The 15,615-nt window shown below is 47.5% G+C and overlaps 1 protein-coding gene across 2 annotated transcripts; it reads left to right on the top strand.

The window, feature by feature from the left end:
- Window positions 1–6,552: 6,552 nt before the first annotated feature.
- LOC132432877 (leukocyte elastase inhibitor-like) lies at window positions 6,553–15,387 on the top strand. 2 transcript variants are annotated; one of them, XM_060023739.1, is made up of 8 exons: window positions 6,553–6,586; window positions 7,301–7,409; window positions 7,828–8,002; window positions 9,686–9,823; window positions 10,498–10,615; window positions 11,980–12,122; window positions 12,208–12,375; window positions 14,479–15,387. In XM_060023739.1, the coding sequence occupies exons 2-8, from the start codon at window positions 7,399–7,401 to the stop codon at window positions 14,881–14,883; spliced, it is 1,158 nt and encodes a 385-aa protein (XP_059879722.1). In that variant the 5' UTR covers window positions 6,553–6,586; window positions 7,301–7,398; the 3' UTR covers window positions 14,884–15,387. The 2 variants fall into 2 exon arrangements, with proteins under 2 accessions (XP_059879722.1, XP_059879723.1); XM_060023740.1 differs by lacking the exon at window positions 7,301–7,409 and having other exon boundaries at window positions 6,561–6,586.
- Window positions 15,388–15,615: the final 228 nt, after the last annotated feature.

Raw genomic sequence — 15,615 nt, 5'->3', positions numbered from 1 at the left:
CAGGGCTCGAACCTGTGTCTCCTGCATTGCCAGGCGGATTATTAACCACTGCACCACCAGGGAAGCACCCACATTTCTCTTTTAACTATAGTAAATACAGCACCTGGTATACAAAAATTACTGTTTAAGTTTAAAATGTTTCCATGCTCATGGACTATTATAAATTTTGTTTATGTTTAGAGATTGAATCTCTAAAATAAAAGAGCTTGTTATCTAGAGTGCACTCCAACATGGAGATAATGTGCTCATAATAATCCCATTGAACATACTTACAAAACACCACTGTGAGACCTCAACCCCACCAAGCTTCAAGTTGATCAAAAGTATAACAATTCACTTATTTAATTTCTTAAACTGAATCGGAAAACAAGAGAATTCAAAATTACTTTTGAAGAGAGGAAAAAAAATCAAGATTTTTGTGGATGTTCTGGGTGTCCAATAATCAGCAATTTGAAGGTGGGGACAAGTCTGAGAGGAGCTCACGTCCACTTTCAGGCTGTGTGAGCAGGACGAATAATTCGGTCATGAGGAAACCCCTTAGAGGACCGACAGTCCCCTTATGCTTGTAGGGCGAGCCGGCCAGGAGGACTTGGAGGGAAGCAGTGTTGGTGGCATCCATATATTCCCCTGAGGGGAGGGGGTGAAGAGGTGGTGCCTCTAGGACTTCAGGTTGGAAGAAAGGGGTGCACGCTGTGTGTTCTCGGGGTGACGCTCTCCTTGTGGCCCTAGACTGGTCCGCTGACGAGGGACGGGGTGGGTGTGCTCACTCTCACGTGTGTCCTATTTAGAATCAGATTCACCTTCAACGACTCTGTCCTTATAGCTCCTTCTTTCGTTAATTCACCTTGTTTTGAGCATCTGATTTTTGCTTTTTCCAGTTCCTTTTCTAGAAGTCTATTTTGCTCTGGGGAGCACAGCCGGGGGTGCTCAGCTTTTCACATGGCGACCTGGTGTTTCAGACGACCCGGACTCAAGGCTGGCAGTTCTTCAAGACGAGTCTAGGTCTTCATACTCTTATAAGAATGCTAAATTCATTAGTCTGTACCATCACTGAATGCAACAAGTGCGTGGCAAGCTTGTCTCCCCTGTAACCTGTTTTATCCGACTAGAAACTTCTGAACAAAATCAAGAGGACTGTAAAATTCCAGCTGCTACTGCACAGCACTCCCAACCCTGGGGGACACTCAGGGGACAGGGTCTGTCCTCACGTCTTCAGGCCACCCTGCCAGGGCTGGCCCAGCCCCTTAAGGACCAGCCTTCGCCCCGATTCCTGCACGCTGTTGTCATGGCTGCATCTGCCACACGGCATTCCGGCCGGGGACCAGCCTCCTGTGTGTCACAGGAGGTCGTGGAGAGGACGTGACCACTGGGTGACCATCGAGCTGGACCCGGGCAATGGGAGGCTCCTCGCTCCCTCCCGTCCTTGGGATGTACGTCTGCCCACAGTTCCTGCACTAGGAGCCTCTTCAAGGACTTCTCAACTTGACTTTGCAACTATAATTACAACAACTTACCAGGCATTTTGAGCTATGTTAATCTGGCAGATGACTTGACATCACTTCTTTTGCTTTATTGTGAAATACAGTGCACAGGTCATAAGGTGAATTGAACAGTTAATTATAAAGCATGCACCGTGGGACCCAGGTCAAGACAGCAAGTCTGCCGTGCACAGGAAGCTGCCTCTGCTCCATGTGACTCCCCCGGTCACAGCCCCTTCCTCTTGTCTCCCCACAAGTAACAACTCTTCTAACTTTGCGAAAATTTCCTTGCTTTCCTCTGTGGTTTTACCCTTCTGCTCTATTCCTAAGCAGTACAGTTTGCTTCAGCCTGATTTTGAGATTTCCATAAATGAACTAAAGTTGAAACGTCGTCTTCTGAATCCGGCTTCTCTTGCTCAACTTATGATTTGTAGCTTCATCCATGCTGTGAATGCAGCAACAACGTGTCCATGTTCGTTACTATATAGTATTCCATTGGGTGGATATATCACGATTTATGTCCCCATTCTGCTGTCGCTGATTTTTGGGGCTCACCGAGAAAGGTACCTCCAGCATTCCTATAGATGTCAGGATGTAAAATGGGAATACGCTTCTCTAGGAGAAGGTTGCTGGGTCGACATTCTTAAACAACTGAACTTGAATAATGATCACCAACCTATTTTGCAAAGTAGTTTTCCCAGTTTGTAATCCCCCCAGGAGTGAGAGAAGCCCAGTGGGTCTACGTTCTTGGCAACACTTTGAATTGCAGAATTTTCAAAGTTTTTGGCAATGTGAGTGGGAGAGATCTCATTATGTTTTAAGCTTGTAAGTTTGTATTTAACACCTTTTTATGCATGTATAAGCCATTTCGATTTCCTCTTTTAAAGTGTTTATTCAAATTGTTTGCTTGGGTTTTTTTAATGTGCTTTTAATGTGCTTTGTAAAAGTTATACACAAACACGATAACCATCTGTCCATTGTATGCCTTTCAATTCTCTTTCGGTTGTGGGGCTTGTCTTTTTAACTGTCTTAATGTTGTCTTGGGAATAAAGAGAAATGATTATTTTTAAAGTAGTAGATTTATTAGTCACTCCCTTTATAGTAAATGCTTTCTTTTTCTTCTTTAAAAACTTCTTCCCTACCCCAAACTCATGGAAAATTCTCCTACATTTTCTTCTAAAATTTATTTCATTTTATTTTTCATATTGCTTTCATAGATCTTAAATACCCTTGGCATTGATTTTTTGGTATAGTGTGAGGTAAGGAATATTTTCCTTCCTTTCTTCCTTTCCCTCTTTCTTCCTTCCTTCCTTCCTTTCTTTTTCTTTCTTTCTTTCTTCCTTTTTTTTCTGTCTTTCTTTCTTTCTTTCTTTCTTTCTTTCTTTCTTTCTTTCTTTCTTTCTCTCTTTCTTTCTTTCCTCCCTCCATCCCTCCTTCCCTCCCTCCCTCCCTGCTTCCTTCTCTCTCTCTCCTCATCTTTCTTTCTTTAATTTTTTTCATATATTCAATTGCTGCTACCTTTTTAAAATATTCTATCATCTCCCCACTGATGCCTTGTCACCTGTCATACGTCAAATGTCAGTACCTGCAAAGATCTGTTTCAGCCTGCCTAGCTTCACACACACGCAAGTGCATACACACACACAAACGCACACCCTTTCTATGGAATATTTATTGGGATTGGGATTGATTTAAAAAATCAGTCAGCGAAAAACGACTATCATTACAATATTGAGTCCACTCAATGAACGTGATACATTCATTCCGTTAGTTTTTTAAACATTTCTGTTAATAATGTTAAATTTTTTTTTGTATAGAGGTTTTGCATATATTTTATTAGCTATATTTCCAGGTACTTGATTTTTTTGATGCTATTTTAAGTGGTACTTTTCTTTTAATTTCATTTTCTGTTTGTTGCTAGAAATACTGGTATTTAGTCATTATCTTGCTAAACATGAGTAGTGAATCTAAGTACAGAGTTGGATAAAGTGATTAGTGCACTCATGCCAATGGTCATATAGAGAACACTGCCCGTAATGGATTTAGGATGTATCTGAACACAAGGGGTATTTACACAAATTGACCATATACTGGGTCATTAAGCAAGTGTCAAAACACTTCTCACCATTGAAGTAATATAGAGATCATGTTCCCTAACCACAATACAATTACCCTTGAGGTCAGTAACAGAAGGACGATTAGTTCTCAAACATCTGTTGGTGCCGGTCTGGCGTTTTCTCCTTGCCATGGATTCTACGAACCTACCTGTGGATCTTTGAAAAATTTATTCGGCACCACCTTTGCCATTGGGCGCCTTGAACCAAGGACTGACGTGTCCCCACATGAGAGAGTAGACAGGACGCTTCTTACTTGGACTTGGGGGTTTGAGTGTGGCTGGGTGTAGGAGAACAGGAAGGGCAGGGGCTCACTAGGTCCTCTGAATCCCTCGGGCACACCCAGCACAGTTAGGGGAGTGGAGATGCTGGGTGGCAGAGGGCCCCGACCAGCTTCAAGCTGACTAATCCTGGTTGGAGGGTAGGGGTGGGAGGGGAAAGACAGGAAATGATTACCGATGTTCAGTGTGTTTTCTTGCTACTTTGTACTGATTTCTGTTAAAGTATAACATACACGCAGCAAAGCACACAAGTTATGTGTACAAGTCAGTGCATTATCCCCAAATCCATACCCCTGCGTGACCACCCGTCAAGACATGGCAGGTAGGCAGCCTCCCAGAAGCCCTCCTCTGCCCAAGCCACTCCCACTCACAGCCCTTGTGTTAAGAATGAACTGGGGATTTGCTCTAATCCGGCCTCCCAAGGCAGCTGACGTGGACGTGAGTGTCATGAAGGAGGTTTATAGGCACAGATCTCCAGCGACAGGAGGCACACGATGACACGCCACATTGCGTGGGACCTGGGAAGCACCCAGGTGGGCCAGCAAGCAGAGGAGGAGAGGCCACAGGTGGTGGGGCCTTTACCGGGGCCTTTATTTGGGCTCTTGCAGGAAGGAACAGGCAGGACACGGCAGGTGCACTAGGTAAGCTTGGGGGTGGACTGCATAGTTTGGGCTCGGGCTGCGCGGGTGGGCTCTAGCTGCCTGGTGCTGGGGTGGGTTAGGGCCGGTGGGACTTTGATGAAGGGGGGAATTGAGAGTGAGGGCACTGAGCTGCTTGGTTTGTGTGTCAAGGTGCGCTTGCAGCGGAGTCGTTCCCCATCTCTGGGAACCCGCCGGTCCTGGGCCCGCAGTCTCTCCAGGATCAAGGCCCCAGATGCCAAGCATCAAGGACAATGTAGTCAGCGCAATCCGCCTTCCTCCCAAGGGTGCCCTTCTCTCCTGACCTCTAACCCCACGGGCTGCTTCTGCGCTTCTGAACTCTGTGTAACTCACACCGCCGCGTGCGCGATTTCCTTTCACGGTGCGCTTGGAGATGCAGCCAAGTTGCTGTGCGTTGCCGCGGTTTGTTCATTTCTGCTGTTGTACGCTGTTCTGCTGTATGATTTCTCCATTCTTCTGCTTGGACCTGACTCAAATCCCGCTGTGATGAACATGCTCGCGCATGTCTCTGGGTGCCCGCCCTCACGTGCATTCATTCGGTTGGGTTTGTCCCAGGCGACGAAATCGCTGATCTAGCCAGGGTACCACACCTTCGAGCTGAGCAGATATGCCCAACATTGCCCACACGGGCCGTGCCATCCTGCATGTCCGAGAATCTCTGTGTGACCTCGGTCAGGGGCCGTTTACACTCTGAAGCTGCAAGAGTGCACAGAGTGGTTACTCTGCCTCGACCTTGCACAGCACGCGGATTGATGGGCGATTGGTGGATAAAGTCCCTTCTGTCCGAACCTTATACAGTACATGTATTGACTTAGGAAGTGGTTTCATTTCGTATTTGACTCAGGTTACTAACTCCAGGTGAGTACAAATACAAAATGTCAGGAGCAAAAAAGAAAATTCAGAACCCGTGTTTCCTTGGTTTACGTGTCTGGGATTTTAATTTTACAGCGCAGCCTCTTTCTCTCGGCTTCCTCACGGAGACCTCTTGCTAGAAGCTGATGAGGGGTCTCTAGCTCTCTGAGACATGGTGGAGACGTTAGCGGTTTTATCAAACCACTCAACTTAACTATGACTGGCTTTCAATAAATGTTGGTTTCTTTATTCCAATCAGCTCTGAAGCACTCTACAATCTTAGTTATTAAGATATAGTTTAAAAAACTATAGAGAGTATTTTTATCTCTCATTACTGGGTCTTCTCTGGCCCTTATAAACAAATTCTCAGAGTCAAAAAGATCTACAAACCCATTTACATTGTATTAACCATACTAATTTAAAAATAGGATTTTTCCCTTGTCCCCTTTTCATGTTGAGATTTGCAAAAAAGCACGGGAGAAGTTTCAAGAATGCAGAATTATTACATACCCTCAAGTACTATCAATTTTGATGACATTCCATATGCAGGCATTTAAAGGGGGGAAGAAAAGACCTCACAGAAACAGCTACTGCTTTTCTTCTTCATCGATAGTCATTCTACTTTAACATTACGTATAGGGGAAAAAGTGGTCAGTTTACATTTTAGTATAATGGGTGAGAGATACTTTATTCGCACGGATGGGCGATCTCATGGTGTGCCTCGGTATGTGCGTTGACCCAGCCTGCTGGGCTCATCACTTGGCAGGGGAGTCTTGGGGCTGGACTCATGGCTTCCTGAGGGACAGAGACATCAAGGATGCTGTTTGGAACTGATTCTATCTCACCCTAGAGGCCCCTCCTCACACACACACCCTCAGCCCCCAGTAAGCCGGAGTTTGGAGTGTTTGGATAAGATTCCAAAGAGGCTGGTTTGCCCTCTAAGAGCCGGCACCTTGTCATCTCAGTCATTCACACCTTAGTAGGAAATAGCCCATCAGGTCCTTTCCGGAGAGCTGAGTTTGCCTGGAACTCAGAGAGGTGCTGGGCCCCCAGGAACGCGCTGCCTGGAGCCGCGCTGGCCCGCCCTGTGCCCCGCCCACCAGCGCCGCCCCGCCTTCCGGGGGACACTCCCTTCTGCCTATAAGGGCCGCGCTCTGCGCTCTCCCCAGACCACGCACCTCGCCCAGACAGCCCAGCAGCGGGTAAGGCCGGGTAGCGATCTGGGCCGGGCGGGAGAGGCTCCGATCCGCGAGCACCCCTCGGGGTTCCGCGTCCGGTGGTCACCCCGCGCCGCCGTGCGCTCCGCGGGGTGCCCGCGTCCGGTGGTCACCGCGCCCCGTCGTGCGCCCCGCGGGGTCCCCGCGTCCGGTGGTCTCCCCGCCCCGCCGTGCGCCTCGCGGGGTCCCTGAGTCCGGTGGTTACCGCCACCTGCCCTGCGCCCCACCCGGAGTCCCCGGCGCTGCGTCGCGGGAGACCAAACCGGGCGGCCTGCTGCAGACGGAGGTCGCTCCCTGGGGCCTGAAGGCGGAAGCGGAAGCCGAAGCCGGAGTCCTGAATGTTTCTCTCTCTGTGACGGTTTCCAGGCAGCCCCGGCGGAGCGGCTTCTCCTTTCTGCGGCTGGAGGCAGGGAAGGGAGGCCAGTGCGATCCTAGAGATTATTTATCAGCAGCAACAGTAATAATTCAACTTAGCACTTACACGCTGGGCAGCCAGCATTACTGTTCCTCTTGCTCGATTGTATGTGGGCTGAGAGTCGAGGTCAGGTGGGGAGAGTGCTTGGCTGAGCTGAGCGCAAGGCCAGGTGCTTCACCTGCAGCCCCTCCGTGCCCGCGGGAGTGACAGAGGATACTTGTCACCTTCTCCTTGTCGGGCTGCCCTACCTGACCCCGGGGCCTGTGTTGGCTTCCCACTCTCAGATCCTTCACCAGCTGTGAGACTGGGGACCTCTCTAAACACCAGCAAGTGAATCTCAAAAACGAGGATACTTCTGTCTCTTTTGCGGGAATTTGCTTTAATGAGTAGCAGGTAGCTATGACTTTCTAATAGAAACATTCTTTTTCAGGTAAAAGTGGGCAGTGGATTCATGGCTCAAATGAATCAGAGACTTGAACGGAGGGTGGGAAGTGTGCGCTCCCACGTGTGGTAGGGAAGGGCCCAGATGCACCTGTCTGCACGGCCAGGGCCCTTTAGGACACGGAGTCCTGATCCCGTGTCACTGCTGAATCCTTGGCCAGTCGCCCCAAGCTCCCACAGTAGTGCACATGGAGTGTTCTTGCCCTCCGCGAGAGAGAGACAGAGAGAGACAGAGAGGGAGAGAGAAAGTACAAGTTCGTTGCAGGGTATTTCAAGGTGGCTGGCGTGAGTTGAGGAGGAGATGGGGAAGTGGCGTTGCCGATTGGCTGGTGTGGCAGGGGGCAGCTCAGGGCTCTGCTCTGTGTTGCAGCCTCACCATGGAGCAGTTGAGCGCGGCAAACACCCGCTTCGCCTTGGACCTGTTCCGCGCCCTGAACAAGAGCGATCCTGCCGGCAACATCTTCATCTCCCCCTTCAGCATTTCATCAGCGCTGGCCATGGTCTTTCTGGGGACCAGAGGCAATACCGCAGCGCAGATGTCCAAGGTGAGCAGAAACTAGCTCTCCCAGCTGGTGCCTACCGCACAGACCGTACCAGAAAGTTGTGCCTTTGAGCTCTTGCAGCGCGTTTGTACAAAACTGTATTTCGGTGTTCAGCATTGTGTGTTATATTATACATTATACTTCATGAAGTCAGACTTTCAGAAAAAGCCCCAGGAAAAATCCACTGGGATGCAGGCTGTCATTCATGACCCAGTCTTTACTGAGCACCTGCGATGTGCCAGGCTCTGCTTTTAGTGGGACTGAGGACGGAGCAGGAAGAAAGGGGACAACACCCTGCCGTGCGCTGCTTCCGTTCCCGCAAGGAGTCTGCAGGGCTTTCCTGTAAGCCACGCCCTCCCCCGCCCAGGACTGTCCAGTTTCCGCTTTGCCTGTGATGCTCAGCGACTCCCGTAATGTCGGCTGTGTCTTGGTACTTTTGAGCATAATGACACCTAGTCGAGAAGTCAAGGGGACACGAGAGCCTGTGAGTCCGTGTTCCTACCCCTGGGCCTGGCACCAGGTGTGCCCTGGTGGGCTGTGACCCCCGTTCCCGTGTGAGCAGTAGGACCCTGCAGGGAGAGGGGGCGGGGATGCTGAGGGTCCTGCCTGTCCTTGGTGGGTGTGGAGGGCACCTGTGTGCGGGGCGTGCTTTATGCTGAGTGGAGAGCTCTGGCTTTCCTTGAAAAGAGGGGTGAAAGTGAAGGTCTTTCTAACACACGGGTCACAGATTGCGCTGCACTTAGAGCCAGGGAAGGTCCAGCCCGGATTCACGTTTATGGGCCTGTTCCAGCTGCAAAGCTTCTATTTCTGTACTTTAGGAAAAACCAACCTTTTTCATCACTGCAGATACAAAAGCGTTTGAAAGTTTTTTAGAATCCACTTTAAAAAGAACCCCGGTACTAGTCATTGTTAGTCGTCCCCTGCAAGGTAAGCTGAGCTTGTGTTTTGAGGCTTTCCAGGTACTTTATAAGCTCAGAAAAGAACAGTCTTAAGTTTTTACCCCCATTTCCAGTAAAGAGATCCGTCACAGCACCCCCACGCACATTCCACATCTCAGTGAGTAAGTGGCCTTTGTACACGGTGGCGGTTCTTCCTTGTGCCTTAAAAGCAAGGAACCAGCCCAGGCCTCATAAAACCATAAGGGGACTCTAGATGTAACTGATGTATGGGAATTCAACTTTGCCCCATGTTAAGTTTAAGGAAATTATTTTTAAGTAAGTGAGTTACTGATGCCAGTACTGCAAGGAAAAGAAATAAAAACCTCTCAATCTGTACCATCTCTGTGTTCTTACATAGCTGATGCTTCTTACCTTTACTGTTTATTTCTGAGAACTTTCAGTAAAATTATATTTGTATAGAATATACATATGAACTTACCACTTCTGATTTTGGGGAAAAAAGCAGACTTGTGTAAATATTTAGCTTGTTAACCACTCCTATTTGTGGAACTCTAATTATACCAAAAAAGTGATGGGAAAACAGTTTCCAATGTCCTTATTATGTTTCACCAAGCGATACATTTTGGATTTTCTATTACTTGTTCTCCAATGAAAAATGGAATATGAAGATGGCTGGGGATCATCAATAATTAGTAATATTAATTTGATTTGATGGAAGCAAATGCCAAGGAACCAGCTTATAATTTCAAAAGAAATGGTTATAGAAATAATGTGTTCTTTCTTTTAGGCTCTCTATTTCAAAGAGGTTGAGGAGATTCATTCGGGATTTCAGAGTTTGAATGCTGATATCAACAAACATGGAGCTCCCTACATTCTGAAACTTGCTAACAGGTTATATGGAGAGAAAAGCTATGATTTCCTCCCTGTAAGTACTTTGCTCTTCGTGTTCCAAAACTCACTAGACATTGCAGACTCTTTTCCAACAAAATCAAGTCACAGAAGTCAGCTTTAAGTTTTATAAACATTCAGCAAAATCATCCAGAATGAAAACACGACAGACAGTTTTCCCGGAAATGGATGTGATTTCATTTTCTAGTCTCCACAGTGAAAAGATTGACCCTGGCTGTTTTGCTAAAGCAAGAGTGAATTCCATGATTCACTTTCAAGTACAATCAGTATTTGCTTGTTTATGAAAATGTTAGTCAAGGGGTAGAAAAGAATTGGTAAATTTTGTTTTATTTTATTTGGGCTGTGCCGCGTGGCATGTGGGATCTTAGTTCCCTGACCAGGGATTGAACCCCTCCCCCCTGCAGTGGAAGCACAGAGTCTTAACCACGGGAGCGCCAGGGAAGTCCCCAGGAGTTGGTAAATTTTATACAACACTGAAACTACTCAACTGTACACTTAAAAGTGCTTAAGGTCGTCAGTTGAATGCTGTGTGTTTTTCACTATAGTAAAAAATGTAGAAGGGTTAGAATTTTTTTTGTTACAATGAAATATGCCTTTTGGGACAATTTCTGTTGCTTTTCAGGATTTTACAAAACCATTTCTGTATGGAGTAGGAGTTACTCACATTTCCTTTTTTTTTTCCTTAAACAGGAGTTCTTAGCTTCAACTCAGAAAATGTACGGTGCTGAACTGGCCAGTGTGGATTTTCTGCAGGCCGCCGAAGACGCAAGGAAGACCATAAACGAGTGGGTCAAAGGGCAGACGGAAGGTGAGTGAGGGCAGCCCTGGTCGTACACACTGATGCTTCCTTTCGTCCACCCGCCTGGACCTTGCAGGTGACTCCCTCTCCCCTTCCCTAGCCCCTCAGCCTGACCCTGGGGTCCACCTTGCACTGCCCAACTGCCCAGGGCCAGACAGGGCCAGGCCTTCCTTTCTTCTTTCTTCCTTCTTTCCTTCCTTCCTTCCTTTCTTTTTTCTTTCTTTCCTTCCTTCCTTCCGTTTTAAATAAATTTGTTTATTTTATATATTTATTTTTGGCTGCGTTGGGTCTTCGTTGCTGCGCGCAGGCTTTCTCTACTTGAGGTGAGTGGGGGCTACTCTTCGTTGCGGTGCGTGGGCTTCTCATTGCGGTGGCTTCTCTTGTTGCAGAGCACGGGCTCTAGGCGGGCGAGCTCAGTAGTTGTGGCGCACGGGCTTAGTTGCTCCGTGGCATGTGTGATCTTTCCGGACCAGGGCTCGAACCCTTAGTCCCCTGCATTGGCAGGCGGATTCTTAACCACTGCACCACGGGGGGGATGTCCCCAGAGAGCTTTCAAATGTAGGAATTCCTCAAAGTGGAAATGTAAACATGATTTAATTGAAGATGCTAAATGTTTTCTACCCATAAGTTCCCCAAACTACATTTTAAAATGAAAACTAACATTGAACGAAGACTAAAAGAGATGAAAATCTTGTGAATCAATATTTACAAGCTGCTGTGGCCATAAATACTTTTCGCCAGCATCTTGTCTAAGAAACCAGGGTCGGGAGGTGGGGCTGCGTCTCCTCAGGCTCTCTTTCTGGTTTGTGTTACTGTCGTAGTCACGGAACGGTTGAGGCACCCACAGGACACCTGTGTTCCTTCCATCAGGGACTGTCACGGCCATGCCACATCATGAGTGGGGCCTGTGTTTCAGGGGAGGAACTGTCCTACCTTTTGAATATTTGTTAAAAGCTTTCCTGTGAGAGTTAGGCATCTAACTTGGAAGATTTGAAGAAGGGAGCTATTTATTAGTGACAAAACATTTTGGTTAAGAAATTGTTCTTTTCCTGAAAAAGAATGGCCAGTCACAAAATGAGGCCACTACTTATCCCACGTTCCAGAAAAGAAGAGTTTTCCTGGTTTTAGCCTTTAAACAATTGACTTGTTTTGAAGCATCGGCCCTTTGGGGGCAGATTGTGTCCCCCTGATCTGCCCCTCGAGCTGGTTTATTTAAAGTAGAAGCACCCCGGGGGCTTGGCTGACCTAGTACCATGTTAAAGGAAATTAAATAGAAGGAAGAATTTGAGTGGCATTTCATTGCTAAGCAAAGGTCAGTTCAAATGTGGAATTCTGATAGGTGGATTTTTAAAAAGCTAACTTTGTCTTTTTAGGGAAAATTCCAGAGCTGTTGGCCTCAGGTGGGGTTGATAGGATGACTAAGCTGGTGCTGGTGAATGCCATCTATTTCAAGGGAAACTGGCAGGAGAAATTCATGATGGAGGCCACAGAAGATGCAGCTTTCAGACTGAATAAGGTGAGGGCAGGTGACCTTCTAGAAGACTGTGTGCTCTAAAGCCACGCTGACAACAGTGTTAGTGATCTGTGTTTTAATTGTTCAGAAAGACACAAAACTAGTGAAAATGATGTATCAGAAGAAGAGGTTTCGGCTTGGCCACATCAAGGACCTTAAGTGCCAGGTGCTGGAACTGCCCTACGAGGGAAAGGACCTCAGCATGGTCATCCTGCTGCCGGATGACATCCTGGACGAGTCCACGGGGCTGAGGAAGGTGCGCCTCCCCACCCCGAGTGATGCGCGGACCCTGTGTGTGTGTGTGTGTGTGTGTGTGTGTGTGTGTGTGTGTCGGGTATAGGGGCTTGTTCTTTGTTTAGTGAGGTGACCCGGTGTTCCTTCCCAGTTTCCCGTCACTCCTTTGTAAAGTAGCCCATCCACGTGTGCCAGTGCGAAGCTCCACATTTATTTATTTATGTTTATAGGGACTTTTATTATCGAGGTATAATGACATGTAACATTATGTTAGTTTCAGGAGTACAACATAATGATTCTATAACTGCATATGATGTGAAAGGGTTACCATAATAAGTCTAGTTAACATCCATCACCACACAGTTATAATTTTTTTTCTTGTGATGAGAACTTCTTTTTTCCTGTGCATATAATTTTATTTTATTTATTTTTTTATTGTACGTTTTTTAATATCTTTATTGCAGTATAATTGCTTCATGTTGTGTTAGTTGCTGCTGTATAACAAAGTGAATCAGCTATACGTATACATATATCCCCGTATCTCCTCCCTCTTGTGTCTCCCTTCCACCCTCCCTATCCCAGCCCTCTACGTGGTCACAAAGCACCGAGCTGATCTCCCTGTGCTATGCAGCTGCTTCCCACTTGCTATCTAGTTTACGTTCGGTAGCGTATATGCCACGCTACCAATGCCACTCTCTCACTTCATCCCAGCTTACCCTTCCCCCTCCCCGAGTCCTCAAGTCCCTTCTCTAGTAGGTCTGCGTCTTTATTCCTGGCCTGCCCCTAGGTTCATCAGTACCGCTTTTTTAGATTCCATACATATGCCTTAGCATACGGTATTTGTGTTTCTCTCTCTGACTTATTTCACTCTGTATGACAGACTCTAGGTCCATCCACCTCATTACAGATAACTCAGTTTCGTTCCTTTTTATGGAAGGCCCACATTTAAATGTTCAGCTACTATCGGTGCACAACATGGCGGGAACATCTAAGGTACAGACCGAGTGGAACGCTGGCCAGGGGCAGCTCGTGGAGACTCCCTTAGATGAGCTTTGGAGGCCCGTGCCATAAATGGGGACTGTTTCATTAAAACAGTTTTTTAAAATTAAAAACCCTCGACCATTATAGTTTCGCCATGTGCTGTAAAATCTGGTCATTGTCACCCCAGTTCACGTAGGTTGTGCATTAAATGTCCAACTGCTACATGACAGGAAAAGATCCACGTGGCCCGTTAGCCTGAGAGAGAAGCCCGCTGCCTAACCTGAACTTTGTCTGCGGTTTCTCTTATTGTAATTCAAAGGCAATCGTATCTCTTGCCAGGGCCAGGAAGAGGCAAAACTGTGAAGAGTGAGGTTTTGCTTCAGTGTCTCTGGCCTGTTGTGGGCTTTTCCCCTCCCCCATCCCTGACCTAACTTGCTGTTGGATGGCGTTTAATATTAGCCATTTGCAGCTCTAGAGCATAAGTTAAAACCACTGTGTTCCTTCTTTCAATTGTATTTGCATACTTGTCCGTTCCTGATTATCAAAAAGAAAGTCTGGAATGACCAGCACCAGTAGAAAAGTGGAATGTGCGTCTGTTCCAGTGCAGTAGCAGTGATAATAGTAATGACAGTAGCTGACCTTACACAGCACTTGTGTAGGGTGACTCATTCAGCACTTACAGCGCTCCAAGTATGTGCTACTGTTATCCCATTTTAGATGAGGAACTAGGGCCATTTCTGTGTTTACCAATGGGCTACATCTATCAGAGATAACTTCCGCTGTGTGAGGTTCCCAGATAAACACAGTGATCACTGGGGTTCAGAATAAACAGAATGAAATAATGGAAGAAAGCTTTAAAGCACCCTCTTGCATCACGCGACCAATTAGGGCAATTTTAGCCAGGACGGCCCGTGACCCATGTGGCAGGGGCCTGGTGAGTCCTGGGTGGATGGGCCCTTGGTGGCTGGGAACGCAGCTCTGTTCATTATCACCAATAGCCAGAAAGAAATGAAATGCTCCAAATGGAATCTGTGTTGGTACAAAACGTGAAGGAAGCTAGGGAGCCCGTTCATTCCAACAATGCTTCATTAACTTCCTTCTATAAAATGATTTCAGCTCTTGTTTTTGCCCATTCCGAATCCAGATTGAGCAACAGCTGACTTTGGAAAAGCTGCGTGAGTGGACCAGACCCGAGAATCTGCATCTCCTTGAGGTCAATGTCCAGCTGCCCAGGTTTAAGCTGGAGGAGAGCTACGAGCTCAGCACTCTGCTGGCCTCCCTGGGTATGCAGGATCTCTTCAGTGGCAAGGCTGACCTGTCCGGCATATCAGGAGCCGGAGACCTCCCTGTATCGAAGGTGGTCCACAAGTCCTTCGTGGAGGTGAACGAGGAGGGCACTGAGGCGGCGGCTGCCACCGCGGTCCCCATAATCGGAATGTCCTTCCAGTTGACAGAGGAGTATTTCACCGCCGACCACCCGTTCATTTTCTTCATTCGGCACAATCCCTCCACTAGCATCCTGTTCCTCGGCAGACTTTCCTCCCCATAGAGACTAGAAATACAAGGTCAGGCTTGGAGCATTTTACCTGCCCTTTCAATGGTGACCATTTTCATAGATCTTTACCAGTATAACTACTATCCAAAAATGAATCTTTAATCTCCTTTGTAAGCTCAGTCCTGTTGGCTGGTTACACCCATTAACTTGGCATGGGTATCTGTTCTTTGTTTTTTTTTTCTGCGGTACGCGGGCCTCTCGCTGTTGTGGCCTCTCCCGTTGCGGAGCACAGACTCCGGACACGCAGGCTCAGCGGCCATGGCTCACGGGCCCAGCCGCTCCCCGGCATGTGGGATCCTCCCGGACCGGGGCACAAACCTGTGTCCCCTGTATCGGCAGATGGACTCTCAACAACTGCGCCACCAGGGAAGCCCAATCCCTCCTTTTTTAAAGCTTAATTTAACGAACACTTTGAATGTTGACTTTGGCCCAGATGCTGGGGACGTAAAAATGAAAATAAATAAATAAATAAAAGAAACTTGCCCCAGTATGATCTGACATTACGAGTGGCAATGACTCCTGCTTCTGACACTCCTTCCGTAGGGGCTGTGAGAACCCTCCTTACTCTGTGTCCTGTGGGGATCAAGGTAGGACCCTCCTCCCACGGGTCCTGTAGAGAAGATTAACTAGCTCTATGCATCTCTAGCCCTGAGGGCAATGCCTGGGACAGGATAGGTCCCGGTGAGTCTCAGCCCAGACACCCTGCCTTCCACGAGGGTCCTCACT

The sequence above is a fragment of the Delphinus delphis genome, chromosome 10 (assembly GCF_949987515.2).
Source record: "Delphinus delphis chromosome 10, mDelDel1.2, whole genome shotgun sequence".
NCBI lineage: Eukaryota > Metazoa > Chordata > Mammalia > Artiodactyla > Delphinidae > Delphinus > Delphinus delphis.
The sequence above is the reverse complement of the archived record's forward strand: the minus strand, read 5'-3'. Positions and strand labels throughout refer to the sequence as shown.